The sequence below is a fragment of the Zonotrichia albicollis genome, chromosome 2 (assembly GCF_047830755.1).
Source record: "Zonotrichia albicollis isolate bZonAlb1 chromosome 2, bZonAlb1.hap1, whole genome shotgun sequence".
In the NCBI taxonomy this organism is placed as follows: Eukaryota; Metazoa; Chordata; class Aves; order Passeriformes; family Passerellidae; genus Zonotrichia; species Zonotrichia albicollis.
In genome coordinates this window covers 27,399,571-27,421,892 of record NC_133820.1, presented here as the reverse complement: position 1 = coordinate 27,421,892, position 22,322 = coordinate 27,399,571, and the positions used below count along the sequence as shown (strand labels likewise).

The 22,322-nt window shown below is 36.9% G+C and overlaps 1 protein-coding gene across 2 annotated transcripts in view; it reads right to left on the bottom strand.

The window, feature by feature from the left end:
• The window catches only part of MAP3K15 (mitogen-activated protein kinase kinase kinase 15), an 80,385-nt gene that overhangs the window by 21,352 nt on the left and 36,711 nt on the right, over positions 1–22,322 (bottom strand). For both annotated transcript variants that reach the window (XM_074534641.1, XM_005484406.4), the window contains 11 exons: positions 20,711–20,904; positions 18,347–18,515; positions 17,041–17,147; positions 9,866–10,036; positions 8,907–9,019; positions 7,751–7,910; positions 6,984–7,134; positions 6,473–6,580; positions 5,073–5,122; positions 1,981–2,076; positions 478–565 (listed from right to left, as the gene is read on the bottom strand). In XM_074534641.1, the coding sequence (XP_074390742.1) occupies positions 478–565; positions 1,981–2,076; positions 5,073–5,122; positions 6,473–6,580; positions 6,984–7,134; positions 7,751–7,910; positions 8,907–9,019; positions 9,866–10,036; positions 17,041–17,147; positions 18,347–18,515; positions 20,711–20,904 (1,407 nt within the window). The remainder of the gene's footprint in view (positions 1–477; positions 566–1,980; positions 2,077–5,072; positions 5,123–6,472; positions 6,581–6,983; positions 7,135–7,750; positions 7,911–8,906; positions 9,020–9,865; positions 10,037–17,040; positions 17,148–18,346; positions 18,516–20,710; positions 20,905–22,322) is intronic.

Genomic DNA, 22,322 nt, shown 5'->3' with positions numbered 1-22,322 from the left:
TTACAGTGATAAGAAAAAAAGCACAGTGTATTAATCTGCAATAATACCTGCAATATCTGAAGCCTGTCAAATGAAATTACTTGGAGTAGTAATGGTATCAAGTACCAGGCAGAAAAACTAAAGTTTTTGTAATTACCTTTGTAATGGCTTTTTTAATAATTTATTTAATATTTTGTCTTTTTTATCCACTTGAGCCAGCTGATAACAGTTGATTCTTATCTGTACATTGTTTACAAGAGAACACAAACACAGTAACACATTTCATTAAGGATTTAAGCAGTTTACAGTAGTAACAGACCCACTTCATTCTTTTCAAATGAATGCAAATCTCATGTACAAATAATTTTGAAAGAATTTAAATTGCATATGCAATTAAGGAGTTAAAATGATGTTTATCTTTCTATTTTACTGATATGAAAGTGCAGGGAAGACTGAGAACAAGTTTCAGAGTTTTCAGATCTTTTATCCTTGACATACCTCTAATGTGTCTCCATCTATTTCTCCTTCTAGTTCCAAAGTACTACCAACTGCATCAGACAAAATTTCTTTTACTAAACCACAGAATCTAAAAAAAGAAATACAAAGCACAAGATCAAAGAAGAATACCCTTTTGGAAGCAGATTAAACAGATTCTTGCAAGATGGGCATTGCTTTCAAGCTAATAAAGTGACTATCATGTTCACAGCTTGCTTTCATTACTGACTTTCTCCATATTTATCCCATTTTAAACTATGAAGAACATCAAACACAACTGAAAAGCCTCATTATTTATAAAATTATTATGTTTGCTGTAGCAGAACTTGATAGTTGCTCGTTTTTGCAATTGCCTAGTAAAATCTTGGTAGATTCAACTCAAATACTTTTTCAGTACATGTTTGGCTGCAAGTATGATTACTCAGTATTTCAGAAAATCAGATGTTGTAGCTTTTTGTCAGGCATTCAAAAAGCTAAAAGTATAAAAGTAGTAATGTAGCTAGAAGAACAGAGTTTCAACTAATTTCTAGTTCTCTGGGATGGAGATACCTAAGTACATGATCATTTTTTCCTGTAGTTCCCTGTCTGAGCAACTCATTTTTTTCCAAATTCTATAAGAAATTGCTAACAATTACTTAAATATCTTTAAAATATTAATAATTTCATTTCTTATATCTCTTTTATTAAATAACAGAGACATCTCTTGAATGGACTCCTGCAGCACACTGAATATGGCATGAAAAATGTTGCCATGTTTCATGAGACACCAATTGCACTGGCAAATTAGGGTTGAGGAGGTAACATTAATTTTAGTGTTTCCTGCCTTTTATGCAATGCACACTGCAAAGCTAGTAATTTCCTTTAACCTGAGTTTATTCCATGTAATACATAAGTAGTAATTATTGCAAGAAATAGTGAATGCTCCAAAACCTAAGCATATTAACAACTCCCTCCTACACCATTCAGAAGATGTATTTGCAACTACCAGTCATAAGGCAGAATTTAGTCTTTAAAGATTTAGGCCTAAAATTCAGTTAGCCTGCTTACTTTTTAGAGACAACAGATCATCAGAAAACATTTAACCACAGATACAATCGGTAACACAGATCTCTGACACAATTTAAATTAGAATTTCTCATTACACTTAGATACTCTAATTTAAATCAAACTGAACAGACACAAAAGGGAACATGAAAAATTGTAGCACCTTACATGACATGGCCATGATAAAGAAAAATAAGACAATAGCTGTAATTTAGATTAAACTGGTTAAGCATTTTTCAGACATAATGATTTGTAGATAAACTAACCAGAATCACACAGGAAGTATAATGGGTACTCTAATCACCTTAAGCACCACCGAGCTTACATTGCTTCTTCATCAAGCAAAAATAAATGAAGAAATAATCTGTTTCTCAAGCAAAAATACTGGTTTTCAATCTTTATGAAATCAATTTTATTTAGGATATAGATAAGGCATGCAACATTCACACAAACTGAACTCACCTACTACACTGGTTTTCTGTAGAAAAGTAGATTTGAAAGTCATCATAGTTATCATGGACATAAAGAAAACAACATCGTTCATCAAACTTGGAAATGCTGTAAAATTCACATTAGGAAAATGTTATTTTGAATATAACTATTGTAAGAAATAGGACAATGAGGAGGGGGTTTTTTATTGAAGAACACTTAAGAAATCTATTTTTCACAGTTAATTACCTCAGAGAAGCACTATGTAATTTCATATATTTTCCTTATAACTAGGAGTTTGCACCTTATTTATATATTCTATAATCCTACCTCCATTGTGATAAATAAGCTGCTGCTTACTTTGGTAAAATACTGATGTGTATTGAGGTTGGTTTATTGTTCACCTCCACTTCTGCTTTTACACAATTCCATCAGATTGCTTGGTACTTGATGACACCTCAATGGAAAGTGAATTGTTTTGACACTAATTTAGCTATTAAAAGAAAACCTTTCCTTAAATATTGAAAAGTACTTCAGGTTTGTATGATTCCATTGCATCTACAAAAACAACTTAACTGTGAAATACCAACAGTGTAACAGATCCTTCTCAGTCTATATTTTTAATGGCCTTAAAACTGACAAACTAGTTTTGGAATGACCAGTATTTACTCCAAATTGCAGCAATAATTCTGAAAAAGGGATTACTTATTGCATATTGTGTCGTGCCAGTGTCATATATATCCCATATAAATGCACTGAAGCAAAAAGTGAAATGCCATAAAACACAGTATCAATATAAATAAAAAATCTAAGAATTAACCTCTTTCACCAATCATTTGCACTGAAGTATTTTGCTACGTAATCCCAAGTTGTTAGGCTTCTTAAGGTATTTTTGTGCCTTAAGTTAATAAAATTTCTTAGATTCTTGCCTGATCTGTTCAGTCAAACTCTTCTATTTTGCATATCTTCTGCTGAGCCAGTTACTTAAAATACCTGACAGCACACAGCAAAGTTGCCACATATTACATGACCAGCTGATGTTGCTCGTTGAAGCATATTAAGGGCTACCACGACAGTGTTCAAAAAAATCTGAATTTTGCCTGAAAACTTTTCTAGAAATATGTGAAAATAATAACTATGCCACTCTTTAGTTTCATTTAGTATAGCAATTTCCAGTCTAACAAGTCAGACAAGCACACATCAGACTTGAGAACTAAGAGACAAAGCAAGGTGACTCTTCCAGGGGCAAATATAAGACAGTCAAGACAGAATCTAAGTAACAATACTGCATTATAAATATTGTCATATTTGGGGTATATAAGATGAACTGGTGAGTATAAATACAGTTTAAGAGTTTTGTTTAGAGTGTATTTTAAATGAGACCACAGTTTTTTTAAAGGAACGGAATTTCAAAAGTATAGTAATTTGAAGTTACACATACAAAGTAAACATATAACTCCAATAAATTTAAAAAAGATTGCCTCTTTGGGCTTTGTAATACAGTGAATTTTTAATCACTCAGCAGTGATTAAAAGTCAAAGCAAATGAAATTAATTGCTTGCATCCTTTTGATTAAAGTTATCTTTCTCAAAGATTAATTTCTGTGCATTGTGTTGACTGAAGGTAATTAATGTGGTACAGAAACTTTATGCTGAATTATTCCCAATAAGTTCCACAGACTTCAGTCATTCACATTGTATTGGAGTAATAGAAAAAAATACCATGTAAAATTCATTTAAACCAAAGCCTGCTTTTTCTTTTAGAAGAAAGGACTGAAGTTATTATAGAATCTATGTCCAAATCCACACTTTCAGGTTTTCAACTGCCACCCATATTACTCAGAGAAATACTACTTCACTGAGCTTACTTGCTTAGGTAAATTATGCAAGCTCAGGGAAGGCAAACCTGGAACCTAAAACTTCAGGCACTCTTAGTCAAGACCAAAGCCTAGAAGTCCCCTCCTTTCAGAACTACAAAACCCATAAGGTATCTGAATTTCTTCTTGTTCTTGAATCAGAAGGTGTGTCAAGCACTTAAACTTATGCAGTCACACAAGTGGCCCCAGACAACAGCCATTTATGTCCCTAGAAAGGGGAAATCCACCAGTGTAGAGACTCAGGAGCTCGGAGAGAAGGCAAAAGCCCACCTGGTGTTCCCTGTACTGTTCCCTGAACTACCAGTTCCTCTCATTCTTAGCTGAAGTCTGCATAATTCAGAGGAGAGATAAGTTAAATTTTTTTCCTCTCCTGGTGTTCTGTCTCTCAGCCTTCTGGCAGCAAGCAGCCCAACTTAACATACATAATCTACTTTCTAAATGTAGTCATGCATTTTGCAATTATTAACACCAAATGTGAATATTTTCTATCCTTTCAGTTCTCAGAACAATCCTGTTCTTTCTATAAAATATTCTGATCTTTTTTGGTACTAATATTTTGACCCATTTACTTGTGACTAGTGTTTTCATTGATCTAAGCATCACAAAATAGAACTGTCTTAACTATTTAAAGGTTAGTCCTTGAGAAACTCCACTAGTAGTCTACTTACAGCTTAAGAATTATTTTCTGTCCTTAGCAAAAACTACATTTATGCCTCATTTAACAGTTCTCTAATAATTCAAGTTTTAGCTAGCAGGTATTTAAATAAAGCCATATCAGAAGCATTTCTGAATTCCAAACAGAAAACAGATACTATGGTTTCATTTACTTACAGATACTTTCATTTCATTTACTTTGCTTCTTTCACTTATGGAAGGAAGCAAGAAGCACTAAGGGCTCTTCTTTCCTTGTGCTCTCCATGTTTTTAAATGCAGAGATGCTTATAACTTCAGTGAAAGATTTAGAAAAATCTACAAAAGTCAGTTACATAGTGGAAAACAAAAAAGTCTACCAGAGAATACAGACACCCAATAACCCTCTCAGATTTGAGTGTTCCTATGAGAAATGTACACCTCTGCCCATGCATGGAAAGGCAAACTCTTCTGTGACATTTCAAGGCAGGCTGGACAGAACAAGCTTTTATAACAGGCCATTGAAAGAGAGATATTTAAGGTAGAGCCCAGATTTTGCACTTATGGGAAATATAAAACATATACAAAAAGTCAGTGAACTGTTTACTGACATACCAACCTTATTCCTCTAATGGAAGAAGCTGTAAAATTCCATTCATGAATCTGTTTCTGTAAAGAACAAAGAGATAAAATCAACCACAGTTTCATGACTTAATATTGAAAACAAAGTGACAGCATGGTAAGCAAAAGAAAGGCTTTCCAACATGTCTCTCTCTTTCCTTCTTTCTCTCTCATTTTATTTCTTCCCCCCAGCTCCCATATTTTGAAATATGATTAATACCTGGGTAAATAACTTATACATACATTGCTATTTTACTTCATTTTGAGGAAAAAATGAATATGAATGGCACAGGGTAGAAGCAAAGGCCACATTTCCTCATGTAAATTCAACCTGAAGAGTAAGTTGTGCAGCACAATTTACCAAACATTATGTTTTGATGCAATACATCTACATTTCACATTAAACATGGAGCAGATTATGTCCTACTCTTGTCTAGGCTCAAAGGGAAAGGCAAACTCACCAGTCTCCCTAAGAGGTTTTGAGCCATTGCTTTGGCCCAGGGAACACACTGGAGGCAAAACAGAGGAAGGACAGCCTGTGTCTAGGACTGCAGCCCACCATAAATCTGATTATAGCAATGAGCTGGATCTTTTTTAGCAATGTCAGATATGCACCAAAAATTTGTTCCACAAAGCAAAGTTGTGTCAGACACATTCACCTGAAACAGTGAAGTAGAAAAATGTACCAGAAAAATTGTTCAGAGTTCCAGGTAATCATGTGGTCTTGTCCTGCTCCAACAAGCTTCTTTTACACCTTGTCTCTATGCTTTTGGTCTATTCTTCATCTATGTTGTTCTAATACTAAGAAAGTGTAGCAAAATACATTGCAGATTTCAAGTGTTTCAATGTGAAACAGAAATTATTTATCATTTTTAAGAGCTGACACTGTCTATAACTATGCCTACTCCTTTCTTAATCCCCTGTGCCCTATCCAACAATCCAAGACACCAAATATTCTATTCCTTGACACTTACTTGTCACAGGCTGCCATTTTTTCTAGTTTCAAATATTACAGTAGTAAAAGTTTAAAATGCCTAAAACATTGAACAGAATTCTGGGCTTTATCTTTACTTTTAATCTTTGACCTGCATCTTAACTAAAATCATAGAATTCAGATGAGAAATATTATGAGCAGACCAAATAATCCATGCACTTTTAAGAGAAATGCAAAGTTAAATCTGAGTGACATCAGAACCATTTGATTTCTAATCACAGTCACTCATTTTCCTTTCTCTGCAAAATGTCAACTTTAGTATCTGCACAAGAGATGCTGAGGCTTGGGCTTCACAGAAATGTAGCAAATTTAAAATTATTGTAAAGTGTTCCAAAGTCTACATGTAAATAATTGCTTTATGCAAAATGAATCAGTAAATTTAACAAACTTGCTGACAGTTTTACCATTTCAGGGGGAGAGACATGCCACAAAGACAGAGAGCTCTCATCTGCTTCACTGTTGATTGAAACATAGGCAGGCTGGTAGACTTTAGTTGGTTCTATCACCAAAACCTGAAGACAGAGAGCATTCTTCCTTAATAAACCAGTAGCTAATAGACTACAGTATCTTCAGCTGCTCAGATATAGACAAAAGGTAATTTTGAAGTAAGACCTAAAAAATTTTCAAGGGAGACAGGAGGCCAAGACTAGGCAGGAGAAGTCTGTGTTCTCATGAACAACAGAATAGCAGTATCACAATTTGTTATAGGAGACTCACAAGTTTTTTTAGAATGCTTTTAGGTTGGTGGGTTAATTTTTTATAGCAGAAAGATTAAGAAAGTACAGGGGTTTGGTTCATGCAATGAAACAACACGCAGTTAAATTTTTAAGTATTATGTTTAGAGTCTTCTAATTCTTGTAATATCCTATCCAGAAACATAAAACATACAAAACTTGTTTGGACATAACATCTTACTGGAAATCTCAGTCCATTAGTTGTTTCTTTCGTTGCCTCAAAAATTATATCTAGCCAGAAAGTCAATCTTTCTTGTTTAGGAGAATGTTCTATGGTGAGTTTCTTGAAACGCTGAATTAACATCAGATTTTGAACTAATGATTTCAAGTACCTAGAATGTATTGAATTAGTGAGTTAACAGAGAGAAAACAAAATTCAACGAGATTCTAAAACCACATCACTGACTTAGACATCCAAAATGAAATGTGTTTTAAAAGCTACCACAATGATAGTGTTGATTTTTACAGATTTCTGGAAAGAATAGCAAGTTTAGACAAAGCCTTGAGTCATAAGCTCCCACGGATGTTCATGAACAATAGCTTTTTGCAAATGGGTATAGTTACACAAGTAGTTACATGGGGATTAGACAGCATACGATGAACTAGAAGATGGTGGAGGGAAGCAGCAGCTATCTTAACTCTGGTTTCACAATGGTTAACAACGGTTTCACAATTTTTCACAATTACTTCACAAGGAGTCATTAGTAATACCTAAATTTTTTCTTATAAAATACATGCTTCAATGGGATATAACCTGACAATGCTGGATAACTTAATTTTTCACCTTCCTCCTTCCTTCTCATAATAAAAGAACATAGCATAAACTAAGAGTTGCAAACAATCTGTGATGGAAAAAGCCAGTTAAGTTATCCATGTGACTGCAAGATTTTTAAAATTTGTGTATTTCCCCATAGTTTAGTGCTTGAGCAACAGCCTTCTACCACATACCACACTGGAGGTTTCAGCTTAAAAAGCTTCTCTGCTGCTTGGACTGCTTTACCAACATCATTTGCCAGCATGCTCACGCTGAAGAACTGTCCCACATCCCAGTAATTGTTCATTTTTTCTAGGCTTCCTTTTCTTCCCAATAAACTGTTTAATCGTACACCTGTAAAATTTCAATTGGAAACCACAGTTTTCTATCAGTAAAACACTCTTTTGTTTTTTTTACTGGTAAGTTGATCAGTAAAAGACTAACTTAAGACTTAATTAAGCATTACTGATGAAAATAAAGAAGAGTAAATTTTGCCCAGAAAATAACATTGCACAATACAGAGGAAGGATCTGCAAATCACACCTCCAGTTAAGAACCCCCACAACACAGGACTGAAAAACCTCTTTTACTTCCTGTCTGGGCTATCTGCCTCCTGATTCTCAGTGTAAGATGCACAAATCTGTGTCCTCATCTGCATTTACTGCAAGAGATCCATGGCTAGAGATTCACACAAGTCCACCCCAGAGCAGGGTCAGAGGAATAACTTAAAGCCACCTTTGCACTCTTAACATTTAAGGCTCAAATATGCATTTCAGACAAGACCAGATTCCAAATATAATGTTCAACTAGGAAGATCTGCATATCTGTTTCTATTATGGGATTTCTTTGTAAATGTAAAGTGATGCATTTTAGTTAGCACATATGTGGAAGACTGACTCTAAGTAGACAACAAGTAACTCTCCTGGTAGGTCCTTCCAGGCAATTCTTCTTGTGGATCTCTCAACTCAGTGACAACAGAAACCCTTTCCTGGCATTCCTGAGGAGAACTGGGCCACCCTGTCTCTTCCTGGTTTTGTGCCCTGTTGGTTCTGCAATGGGATAATCTCTGTGGTGCAGTAAAGGCAGTTTACAGATGCTGCTGAAGTTGGTCCTCTGTTGTTCTCCAATCTCTGGGGCCCTTTAGATGGGCCATGATACCAGAAGGCTGCACCAAGGCAGCCAGAAGGAAAATGTGCCTTTGAGATCCTGTGCTTTAGGCTGCCATCCAGGACCCACCACAAAAAACCAGAACCACCCTTGTGTCTATGCAACCCATCACTGCAAGTATTTTGTTTCTTCACAGGGAGAGAGGCAGAAAACCTGTCTGTGGCACTGTGTGTGGCTATTTACCTATTTTTCTCAGTTCCATTGAGCTTTCAAACTGTTGTCCTGCAACAAGTAGCAAAACTGCAAGGTTAATTCCAGAATAGAGAGTTGGCTGGAGTTCAAATCCTTTGCAATACCTGCAAAGAAGAGTGAAGAACTCAAATTTCACTCTTCATAAGAACTGAAATATTGCAAAGTTTTGGTAGGTATTTTAAGCTATTGATTTACTGTAAGGATTGTATGACTAGTTGGCACCAATGGCCCCAAACCCTTTGTTTTAAAGCTTCATATTCATTAAAGGTAACTGAGACACAGCTGACACAGGCTGAATGCCTGCTACTAACTGGTGGAGGATCAAGAGATCCACCTGAAGCTTGCAAGTTCACTGCTACCCACCCATGTTGTATGGGGGAAAAGAGGGGGTGGGAGAGAATATTGCACAATTACAGTTCAAACCCACATTGCTAAAATTATTGTGCTCAGCAGTATGATTATACAAACACACCTATATGAACAGTATATCAGTGAGAGCCCGTGTGCATATGCATGCATTAATGTCTTCAGAAAATTTGTAACAGTTTATCACTGTCTTTCCTTATATACAGTAGATTATTTGCTTTTCCTGGGGATCCAGCATGGAAACCATCCTTGCACAGAGGACTAACATAACTCCATGATCTCACTTGTATTTCATTTTGGTATTAAGACACATCAATTGTATATTTCCTCAATAAAGACAGATTAGTCAACATCCCTCCTAATAAAGTGCATCATTCAATTTCCAGAAGAGTTTATAAAGAGAAGCAACGAAACACATGTACACAGATGTAATGCTCAGTAAACCACTTATTCAAACAGGACCCTGAAAAACAGAGATAAATAGAAAAACTGATGTTCTAATTATTTCAGCCCTGTTTTTCACAACCAGAAGTTAAAAGTCTGAAAATGCTTTTAAACAGATTTTTTTTTTCTTTTTCTGTTACCATTCAATGGAATGATCTCGACTGTTGGTATCTTTACAGTCAGAATCAAGAAACATATCCTTGTAGATCCTCCCACATAAACAAAACATGTCTGGAGCAGGGTGATCACATGTCTGCAGGACTTGAAGCATAACTTGTAGTGCCTTCTCTCTGTCTCCTGCATTATTTCTTCTGAAATCAAATACAGAGAATAATATAAATGAGTTCAGACCTGAAACAGGAACTGCAAGATGAGAGAACAGTACCCCTCGTCTATCCCACAATCCATCCATCATACACACACTTGACTTTATTTAGACTGATGCATGACTGTTGGCTGACTGATAAGACCCAAATTCACTCTCCTGTCATTGGTCTCTATGTGTAGCTCACATAAGAACTGAAGCAAACCCAGAACTCCTCTTTGACAAAAATCTGCCATCTAATTTGATTCCTTCCTGGGTACACAAGCACACCCTGAGCATCCTGCAATGAGAAAAATGTGCCTGTTTAGTGTTCATTCCTGACAATACTTAACAAAAATGGCCATTTTCAGCATTCAGTGTGACAGATTACTCAGATATGTCCAAGATTTGTAATCTTGAATCCAGAGGATCCAGAAACACCAACTAATTGCAGGAGAAGCCAGGTCAATCCAATCCAAAAGAATGACAGAGCTCAATATGGAGCCTTTGAACTCCAACAAGAATAGAAGGGTGAAATTGAACTGTATTTCTTAATTAAAATTCTTCAGATTACAAAAGGATTTGGAAAACAAACAACTGTGATATAGCATGTTTTGACAAACATTTCAGAACTGTGTCAATAAGAAAATGGTGATTAAATAACATTTCCATTCATTATTATTATTAAACAATCGGATTTTTGGCCTCCATTTACCTTGCTGTTTTTCTAAGTTAAGAACTCAATATTCACAGCAAAAAGTCACATAGAACAAACAACAATGTCTATTTGCAAAGGTAATGCAAACACAGCTGAAGAGTTTAATAGCCTCTTCAACACTTTTTTTCATCCTCAGAGAGATTTAAAATATTTACCAACCCCTTTTTAGAACTGTTTACAATTTTCCAAACCCCACCTATGTACCCATGGACAGGCCTACATGGACTATGACTACTTTGTCAGCAATACCAGGAGCACATAATGGTTTCTGGTAAATATGTTACTTGCATGCCCCAAAAGGATTAATATTTACTGTAAAGGGGCTCTGTTCCTTAGGTAACCAGCTGATGCAATAAGACCAGTAACAGCACATCTGTAGCAAAATTCAGGCTTCTGTGCATGTTAGGTGATGAAGAACATTTAATAAGATTGAACAGCTTTGTAGCTGGTTGTCAAGGCTTTATCCTGCCTTTGATGTCACTGACAGAGCATAAACTTTCACAGCAAGTATTTAAAGCATTTTTTCTTCAGATTAACTGCTCTGAAATAAATATTGGTCTTCTCTAATAAGCACACAAGGGGAAATTTGGTATCTTTTTTCAGTTTTACAAGAAATAAACAGGAGGTAAAAACTGTAAATCCATTGCCCAGGTCAGCATGCTCTAACCAAACCTCTTCTGGACAAATTTCTTTCATTAGGAGTACCCAAGTTTCACTGTTGTTAACACTAAAGCACAGAAAATTGAGTAAACAGAGCTTAGAACAAAATTAAGCCCTGATACTAAAATTCAGTAATTCCCTAGTCTTGTATATTGTGATCACAATAGTTAGCATGTGTTGTGCTCTTCTTGAAAACACAAGAAATGCACAACTAAAACCTAATGTTCCACTTTAGCACAGAAATAGAAAATCTAAAAATCACTGCTTTCCCAGACTTGACTCAAGTCTGCCTTCCGTAAAATAGATTATTTATTAATATTTATATAAAGAGGTGTTAGGTACTGATTGAAAAAAGTGTAATTAAAGAAGAAATACAATGAACAAAGCAGGACACTGCTTAAAATGGAACATCGTGCAGATTAACATCTCTGGTCACCAAAGGATGAACCTGTACACACCAAATACAACATTAGGAGATTTTTACAAAGGACCAAGCTCTAAATAAACATTGTACTAAAGAACTTAAATTGAAAGATCTCTCTCTCTTATACAGAAAAAAATATTGCTAAAATAATTAAATACAACAAAATTCAGCACATGACAAGCATGCACTCATATAACAGGATATAATTAAACAATAATCAGTTTAGGTATATTTATATTAGACCCTGTTTTTCACTGCAGCAGACTTTAATGCCCATTGGATGATACATAACCCATACACCAATTATAATAATTTACAAATTTAGGAAGTTCTCAGCTTTTAAATCCCAAAAAAGAGGGAGCAAACAAAGAAAAACACCCAAAAAACCTGAACGATCACATAAGCTCCAAGCAAGTTCTCTGAAGTCAGTATGAAAACATTCTGTTGGATAATACGCAGAACCTGTTATGCTTGACCAAGACAGATTTTCATTTCTTATTTCAGACCCCACACTTTGTCAGTCTGCATGCCTGACAGCTCATAATTTGTTTCAAGGTGCCTTGAAACAGATTTGTGGTGTTATCAACAGAGTAGAAGAGATTACCTTAAACCCTTAAGGCTTAGCACTGACTTCTATTTTTTTAAACCAATCTCAACTCTGTAAGCTTCCCCATGTTCCCCAGCCCCCATTTAAAGCCACATTAGAACAAATCACAAAAACCCATGTCATAAAGGACTGCTGGAGGTCATCTAATAGAATCCCCCTCCCACAGCAGGTCCATGGCCCAGCACTAGATCATGGCAGGCCTGGCTGAATCTATTAAACCTCCAAGGATGGAGATGCCACAGCCTCTCTGAACAGGGAAATCTGAAATACTGTATATGATGATGCACAGGCATGAGAAGGAAGGCAGAAAATGTTCTCTTTATGGATTACCTTGGTGCACCCAGTGAGATTTGCAAAGTATATCCCCTGAATATGAAGTTTTATAAGCCAGAGCGGAATCTCAGTAGGCTGCTACAAAAATGACCCTACCAGGTCATTTTACTGCTCCTTGGTGCTTACAGGCCACCTTGCACTGAAATACAAATGTCCCTCATGATATCACACAAACAAGTCAACTTTGGGAATGAAACAATTTTGAAATAGGCATTTTTCAATGGTGCTCTTCAACACACAATGTGTTAAACTTTTCACATCTGGAAGAAGACATGTCCTACCTTAAAGAAGTTTGCATACACACTCAGTGAAAACATAAGCTACTTTCCCTATTTTTCTGGGGTTTAGGGGGCACAGTTTATAGAATCACTACTCACAATCTGAAAATTCTTTTAAAATATAGTTTTAATGGTCAATGAGGTAAGAAAAAAGAGTACTACTACAATTTATTTAGAAACTATATTAGAAAACCCCAAAGGTCTTGAAAAGTGTTTCATAAATCTACTTTTTTTTTCTTACTGGTTTCTTTGTTAGCACATTTTAGTTCTGTTACTGCAACTGTTACCTTGTGAGAACTTGCAGAAAAATCAAACAGAGAAAATGAATCTACATTATCTGAATATGGCAGCAGCAGAAACTACTGCCAGTTAAGAAAGAGATCTGCAAGTTACTTCCAAACACTAGGGCAATTATGAAAATATCCTAGTGCTCAATAAAACACTGCCAAGTCTCCCCAAGCACAATGCTAGGAATTAAAAGGAAATGATCAAGGAATAAAAATTAAAAACAAAAATCATGATGTCTTTTACAAATACCCAGCACATTAATTGTCAGTACTGTGCACAGTATTAAACTTTATTTAAAAAGGAAACTGAACCATAAGGATTAAGGGAAAAAATTCAAATTGAGGGAATGATCAATGACACAGACTTGTTTCTGTATAAAGAAATCTTCAACAAATTAAGGTTTTTCTGACTGAAATGGCTACATAGCAATTTTTTTTCTTTAAACAAAGTTGTCCAGCTGGGTACCTTTATAGCCTCTAATCACTTCCTCAGAATTTGTGCCAATGTTCTGCTGCCAGTTTGGTTTTGCCTGACAGCAAAACCAAATCCTCCAGAAACTGCTGGCTGATTCACTTTCCAATTTGCCAGCTTGCTCACTGCAGTTCTGCCATGTGGTTTATCTGTCTGCTGAAGAACCACGCTTCTTCAATCACAGAAGCAATCTTCTCACTTCCCTGGTCTACACAAGCCTCTTGCATCTGTCTCCCTGTCTTATCCAACTGTCCACTCCTCCTTTACCTCCCTGAATTATTGTGTAGGGCAACAAACTCCTATCACAGCATCGCACCTGGAATAACACCTGGAACACATAGTAAAAAAATAAAAGTGGGTTTTTTTACCATCTCTTTGATATCATAGCTTCTTTCTTGCTCTCCAAATCCATCCCCTTGATGGTGAATCTTTCTCTACACTCTAGTCTTTATAAGGAGACCTAGTTTTAAATATTCCTAAATAAAAAAACCCAAACTTCCTGTTTCAGAGACTGGTTTTACCAGCTTTAAAGAAATGGCATGGTTACAGAGCCAGAACTACACTCAGTGAACCAGGCCTTTGCCCAACAAAGTCAACAGGAACAGTGTGTGTTTCACTGGGACAAGAATTAGCTCACTCTGTTGGTAACAGGTAGTGTAATCTTTTTTTCTCAGCTTTTTGTTCACATCTTCCTCGGTATGGTTTGCTTCAATCTAGCTAGATGGAGAAGACTATATATGACAAAAAACTCTTGTATTAATGGAAAGTATTTTCTCAAGGGAATAAACATTTGCTTTCCTTTTCATTTCATGTCTTAATGACAGCAAGAACATTTAAAAAAAATCTTAATTATTAAGAAATATGAGAACTCATTTTAATTAGAGTTAGAATTAGTTAGTAATTTTTAAGTTAAGATACATTTCACTGAGGATGTAATTTGCTTGTAGAATCTTCAATATTTGAAACAGTGAATGAGGAAAACAAGACCCTAAATTAGGCTTTGACAAGAACTAAATTTGCAAGCCTCCAAACAGATATGACAAAGAAAAAAACTAGCTTTTTTCCCTCCTTCATATACACCCCAGGTACTTCATGAAAGCCAGGCATGTAAAAGGAGGAGGCCTACAACATATTTTTTTACTAAATTTGAGTAATCACAGAACAGAACATTTTAAATACCCTAGTGCTTAACAATGGGAACAATTTTCAGTGGCTACTATTATTCACAATTACTAGCATTATTCACAATTACTAGTGATTTTCTACTTGCACCCTGTTACACCCTTCACTTGTTAATTGCCTTCTTTCATTATGGTACTGGAATATGTTGCTTGTTAAAACACAGCATGCTGAGTTAAATAATAGTGACTGCAGCTGTCCTCATCTTTAATATAAAGGAAGATAGAAGTGCTCTGGAAAGAGACTAAAATTTTCACAGTTCTGGCCTCATGCCAGGACTGGGTTTGGTTTTAAAGTCTACTCTGTTTTGAACAGAATTTGGCATACCCTTGGGCCTCTTTGCAAGTTTCCAGAACATTATAACTCCAGCTCTGGTAAATAAGACCAATTAGAAAATTTAATTGGTCTTAAGCACTCCTTACACAGTGCCTGCCTCCCAGGCAAGGTGTACCATGGACGGAAACAAACAGCCATCCACATCTGGAACACCCAGCCCTCAATTGCACAGCATCTTACTTCATACTGCAGCTGTGAATACAAATATTGAAAATACTCATGTTGCACATTTGGACTGAACTTATACCTAAAGATGTCTAAATTAAGATACAATTAGACTTACATCTCAGCTAGGAGGCAACAAGGAACAATGTCTTAAACCAGCCTGTCTCTGTACAGAAGGGAGCAGTGTCTGCTCTGTTCCTATGTTACAACTAAATTATTCACCTTAAGACACTGGAGAAGCAACAGCCCTTTGCTCCATCACCCTAGGACAGTGATGTATCCAGATTGCCCAGGCTTGGAAGCAAGCACAAGCCTGCCTTTGCAAACATCCATTGTTAGCCTCTGATAACAGACATGAGAGATGACAAATCCAGGATGCTCTCAGGCAGCCAGAGAGGAAGACAGCAATCTAAGAGAGGGGCTGTGCTTAAACACCTGCCACATGAATCAGGGCTCCAGAAATCAGCATGGAAGTGGCTGCCAGCCCTTCATATGACAGTGAGTGCCTTAGTACTTGTCTGCTCAGTTCCCATCAGTGAGGCCCAGGCTTGCTTTGCTCATGATCCAAGACAAGTCAGACCCAGGCTGGCTCTGAGGCAGAGGACATGCAGCTAGGCTGGAATGGCACAGAATCTAAAGTGAAACATTGCTACCCCTTGCCTGAGCACTTATTAACCTGGACCACACGTCAGACAGGACCATATTTACTATCTTTTTTCAGAAAATGCCATAGGAACTGCATTTCCAGATCTATTAATAAGTTCTTAATCTCTTTGATTTATGCCATGCTGATGTTGTCCAATGTTGAATTTTAGTAAGCTAATTCACAATCAGCTAGCTAATTTAGTTTAGCTTTAGCTAGCTAAGTCACAATCTTTAATATTATGTGGATTGCATCTAGCCAGTTACTTTTATTATTACATGTGATTTCATTTGCATAAGATCTATTTTCTCTGGCAATCTTAATGTAAATTCTTTAGAAATAGAGTAATTATTATACACAGGTACTACAAAAGTCTGTACCTAACTAGAAGAGTTCAATAATATTTCAGTGTTTCCTAAAGCAATGATATGCCTGCAGGTCCTGATGACCATCCAGCCTTCCAAGGAAACTTTATCATGAATGATATTCATGGATCAAGCAGCGCTTTTTACCTATTACTTTAATAAATCACTCATAACTCTATCAACTAAATATTTGAAGACATTCAGAACAATGTGATTCAGATTAAACAATCTCAGACTGACCAAGAACCCCTTGGTATCACTGGAGTCTTCTGCAGTTAGTCAAGTGGCCTTTGGAATAGATCCACCCTTTCGTAGTTGTTGACAAAATAATGGTTGTTGGAAAACAACAATTTCAAAAGTTACACACTGTCCTGGTGGCACAGTAAGTATGGCATTAAGAAGAGATGACTGTGATGGATGTGTGCAGAAAGGGAAGAGAATTTGATATCAACTGCACTATAAATTTACATACAAGCCCCTATGGAACAGCACTAAAATGAACAACTTCAATCAATCAATCAATCAACCAACCAATCACCCTCACCGATTCAATGCAAAAGCATAATGGAACTTGATGTTGTGTTGATCAGCCAGGTCACAGGTAGGAAGCATTTCCAGTGTTTCTACCAGCTTCACCATAGCATCATAGTCCTGGTAGGAAATTGAAAAACAATAAAAAGGATTGAAGTAGAATAAACTGAAAGGAGGAAAGCATCACTAAGCTAAAACTTATCATGATCACATGTACTGTTATCACAGCTTCTCAGGGGACTGCTCCTAAGAGAAACAGCCAGGAAGGTTGTGTAGGAACACACAGGGATTTTTGTCTATCCATGGCAGTGCTTGTCCCTCCCTCACCACGATGCCCAAACTACTGAATCCCTGCAGCAAGTGTGATCAATTGCTCTCCCAGCTTTTTCAGGTCTTATTGAGATCTTCTGGTGAATGACACCTCACCAGGTCACCATGGACTCAACCACAGCTGTTCTGACATACATCAGTCACTTGTGCACTCACTTGGGTTTCTCAGGGGTAACCCACATCTACAGTGCTGAAGAGGCCAGTTTACTGACATTTCAAAGGGCATTGTGTTACTGAATCTTTTTGTTCAAAACATGATTTGATACGAGTACATTTCTCAAGGGAGATCCCTCATGATCACCAGAGCCAATCCAAATGAAGCTAGATAAAGTGCTGTAAGGAAAATATGCATTTCAGAATGGAAGGTTTGGTAATGAAGGATTATCTGGTCACCTGTTGCTCTCACAACCCATTTATACACAAGAAACAACCAAATTAGCTCCTGACGGGAAAAAAAAAATCTATAGAATGGTTGAAATTATATTTGAAAATGGATGTCAATCACACAGACTTTCAATTTGGAAAAATAGCTGCTTTAGCAAAAGCAAAACTTATTTTAAAAAAACTAAAAGAAGAAAAAAGGGTGCAGTTAGATTTCAAAAGCAAAATAATGTTTCATTGAATTATAGTTCTCAGTTTCTAAATATATTTAATTTTATGGGGGGAGGGAGGAAAGGTAGGGCAGAGGAGAGCAAGGCAACCATCTTTATTCAGTAGGGTTTTTTGCTTTTTTAGTTAAAAATTGTTAGAAGCAAAGGGAGAGACCTTGGGAAGTCACCTAATCTGAGTCTCTTGTTCACAGGAAAAATAAGTAAGAGTCTCTATCCCTTTAAACTGCCCAAAAGACAATCCAAACTTACACAACATAACAACTGCTCCCATTTAGTGTCAGCTTTGAATCACTGCTTAACAAACAAAGCAGCACAGGAGAACAAACAAGAGCCAAAACTGCACAGTAAAATAATTCACCTTAGTCTTTTGGCACATACCTGAATGTCTCTGTAGGAAAGAAGCAGGTTTATGACAATGTCAGAAGTCAGCACTTCAGTATTATCCATACGCAGCTTAATCCTGGCCAGCTCCTTAGCCAGTTCATCTCCTTGGTACTTCTCTCTAGCTTTTCTGATGTCATTTAGCAGTGTTTCTTTATAATAGGCACTAAGAAACAGAAGTTAGACATAGGGGAAGAAGACTGTTAGACATTTCTTATGAAACATGGCTATGCTTCTAATAAAAAGTATAATTTCTAATAAAAAGTATAATTTCGCAGAGTGGGGTTCACATCAAATGCTTCCATATTTTTCAATAACTACTTACAAATATTCCACCTTGCCTCACCTCAGACTGTAGGGCTATGTATCAATAGGCTTATAACCAGGATCCTGAGGCAATTCTGCCAACACAGCAAAACTGGAGCATTTCTTTGCCCTATTACTGACCCTGACAGATGTGGCACTTTGTATTATAAAGACTGCATCTGAGATAATAAAGTGACACAGAGAAGAAACACCAGTGTGATGTAAAGAGGAGGTAAATTATTTTATCATGAAAGTTGGAAGGAGACTTTCCAACACAGATACTAAACAAAAACAAGCCAATAAAAGTTGATTTAAAGTTGCAATCTCTTTGATGAACCTAATACATAATGTGGGCAGGATCTCTGTAAAAGCCTCCAGTTAAGTGCATCTTATTTACACTAACATCAGTGCACAATCCAACATCAGCATTTTGTAAATTGAAAAATAATATATATATTGCCAGCATGACAAGTATGAAGGCCTCAACCAGCTACTTAGGGGTAAATTTATCCTGGAGCAGGCCATGGACTCTCTAGTTTGGAACTTAGCATGTCCCACCTGACAGGTACTCCAGTGCATACAAGCCCCTTCTTGTTTACAAATAAGCCTTTCAAAGTATTAAACCTTGTTTAGCATAAGCAAAGAAAATTAGGTTCTCTGTCTCATACACATTATAATCAAAGCAACAAGGTCACAGTAAGCTCTACTGGCAAGCACAGCTTCATACATTTCTGTGCAAGCACAGAAACAATGCCCCAGAGAGCGGGCGTGGAGTGCCAGGTGGGATCAGGACCACCCAATAACCCCCAAAGGCTTCAAACCCATTTCCAGAAAGATCTACAAGAACAGACTGCACATAGCTAATTTGCATACACAGTGAGAAATTGATCTCCAGTGTGGGGAAAACTTACTTAGAAAAAAAAGAAAAATTCCCCAAAAATTTCAGGGTGCTTGCCTTGCATTTGCATCCCAGGATAATGCAAACCCCAGCAGGATTGACACTGGAGCCAGGATGGGTGATGTGTTTTTCTTTCCTCTTCTCTGCCCCTCTTTAATTTATCTCTCTCTTTCTCTCTTCCCTTTCACCCTACGCCCTTTATCCAAAACCCTCTGCTGTGCCCTACACTAGGAGGTCAAGGACTAAAACACCAATTTCCATGCCAAGTGTGTAATTTACTAATAAAACTTTGCAAACTTTTGCAGACCGTCTGACTTTTGTCATTCCTTTCAACCATGGCATCTAGGAATCCTGGGTGCTCCCTTGCCCTTCAGGATAGGATGTCACAGGAGGGTCATCCATGGGATTGCAAGGATGGGGCCACAAAAGAATAGTAGTTTTTTTAGACAAGCCTTTCACTTGGGCAGGATGGCAATGGGGAAACAAATCTGAGGACCTTCGGTGCTACCTCATGCTTCAGACAGACGTTAGGACGATTAAAAACCAGAAACTCAGTCTCTGTGAGTGTTTTCCAAAACTACATACTTAACAGGAATAGTTGCAGAATGCAAAGTGAGCAACTGAGAAAGAAAGACCTCCTTCTCCAGCCCCAATTCTCAAAACTCCAACAGTCCCTTGTAGAAATGGCTCAGCAGTATCATGTTTATTAAGTGGTACCAGAAGGTTAATATTTATAAACAAAAACAAATAATGAGAATTACAACTGAATGCCCATTGGTACCATGTATATATTTTACCTGATGACAGAAAAGGGCAGTTTTTGGCTTTGAAATCTATGAAGAATCTATGAGCTTAGTTCCTATTATGACCTTATACCCTGTAAAACTTAAGCACTTTATCTTACCCATGGACTGCCTTTGCTTTCTGGAAAGTAACTATAAATCAAATTCTAGCACAACATGGTTAGTTAACTGCAACAACTGCAGGCCAGTAATGTAAAAAGCAGCAAAACTGGCAGCTTCTTTTAACACTACATTAAGTGCAATGAAAAATAAAAAATTGATAATCAATGCTACTAGAAATTCTGTACCTTCTTTTTTCATAATATCAAAAAGAGACTATCAAAGGTTCTGGAACTGTATGTGTTGTAACATTACCATGATGTAACATGGACATCCTTGAGAAGGCTGAGAAACTTGTCCACCAGTGGGACACAAAATGGCCCCAGGATATTGTCCCAGCTGGGCTGCATGTACTCAGAGGCTCTTCGTTGGGCATCACTTTCACAGCAAAAGTAGTCAGCACAAGGTGTGACAATGTATGGAATAAAATAATAATTGCCACTTGAAGCCTAAAATAAAAAGAAGGAAGAGTTTAGAAAACAAATGGAAATGGAAATATACTGGAGTAAGCATAGAATCTCCTGCTGACAGGAAAACCAGCTAGAGTAGTGCTGGTGTGTAAAAAGTTTTAGAGCACTGTTTAACACAAGATTTGCAAGCATTCAATTCAAGGAATTTTGGGTGGAAAAGTTACAAATATTAAAAAAGCTGACGAATAAGGGTCCAGGTCTGTTAAGCAACAACAGAACAAAACTGTTCAATTTTTCCTTTTAATGTAATGCACAGACCCTAGTAGGGTCTGACAGTTACCGGTTGATGTTCTGTTCCCAAATTTTGGCTTCAGAGAGGTATTTGCATCCTCTAAGCTCACCCTGTGCTAGGAAAGATTTGATGCCGAGCTCCCCACAATGAGAGAAACACAGAAATATAGACACTGGAAGGACTTTATAGAGATGTTTAATCCAGAGGAGCCTACAAAGCATCTGCTGCATGCTACCATCAAAAGCCTAACCAGCCAAACCCCAAAACTTTGAAATGTTTTGTAACAGACTTCATAGGACTTAAAATTCTAGAAGTAAAATCCATAACATGAAGTTCTAGAAAAACTAAACATGCCACATAAAATGTGTAAATACAAAAAAGGTGCTGAAGTGGCTGAGGACACAAAAAATGGCCCTTCAGAGCCCAAAACCAGCAAGTTTAAGTTTTCAGTCCCTGAGCAAGACCCCAGAAATCAGACCACTGTGAAGGTTTCAACAGCTGGGAAAAACACCTGTATCCTCTTCCAGCTATGACAATTCTTTGCTGTTTAAAAGGAAGGTGAACTTTGTATTTGGGAGTAACTAGATGGGAGCACTGAGGCAGAGGTCAACATGATTCACCTGCCAGGATAAACTACCACTGAGTTGGAGATATCTCAGCACTGAACATGCACAGTAAAATCACAGCCGTCCTTTTTTACATACTCCAAGCATGTAGAAAAGCCACAGCCATTTATAGTCACCTTGAACAATGGGAGAAGGCTGAGATCATGAAAAGATGGCACATTTTTTCATGTGGATATGAAGATGGCACATTTTTGAATGTAATAGTCAACTAGACAGGAAAAACAGATTGATCACAGGAAGTTAAAAAAGTAGGGCATGCAGTTACTAAAATTACAGATAAAAACCCTGTATCAGTACATCCTGCTGATGATCTGAGCAAGGATTTTGAATTTTAAATTATTTCTAGCAGATAAAGACCAAGTCATATTCCTTCCTTACAAACCCTAAGTTAACTTATCCCTGTTGTAAAAATATAATTACCTGTTGGACTTTTATCTTTACTTCCCAACAAAAAACAGAAAAACTGCAACCCAAGCCACCAATATGCTAGCACAGTTTTGTCTCAGGTTTATTCAAATAAACAGTAAGTTCACTGCAAC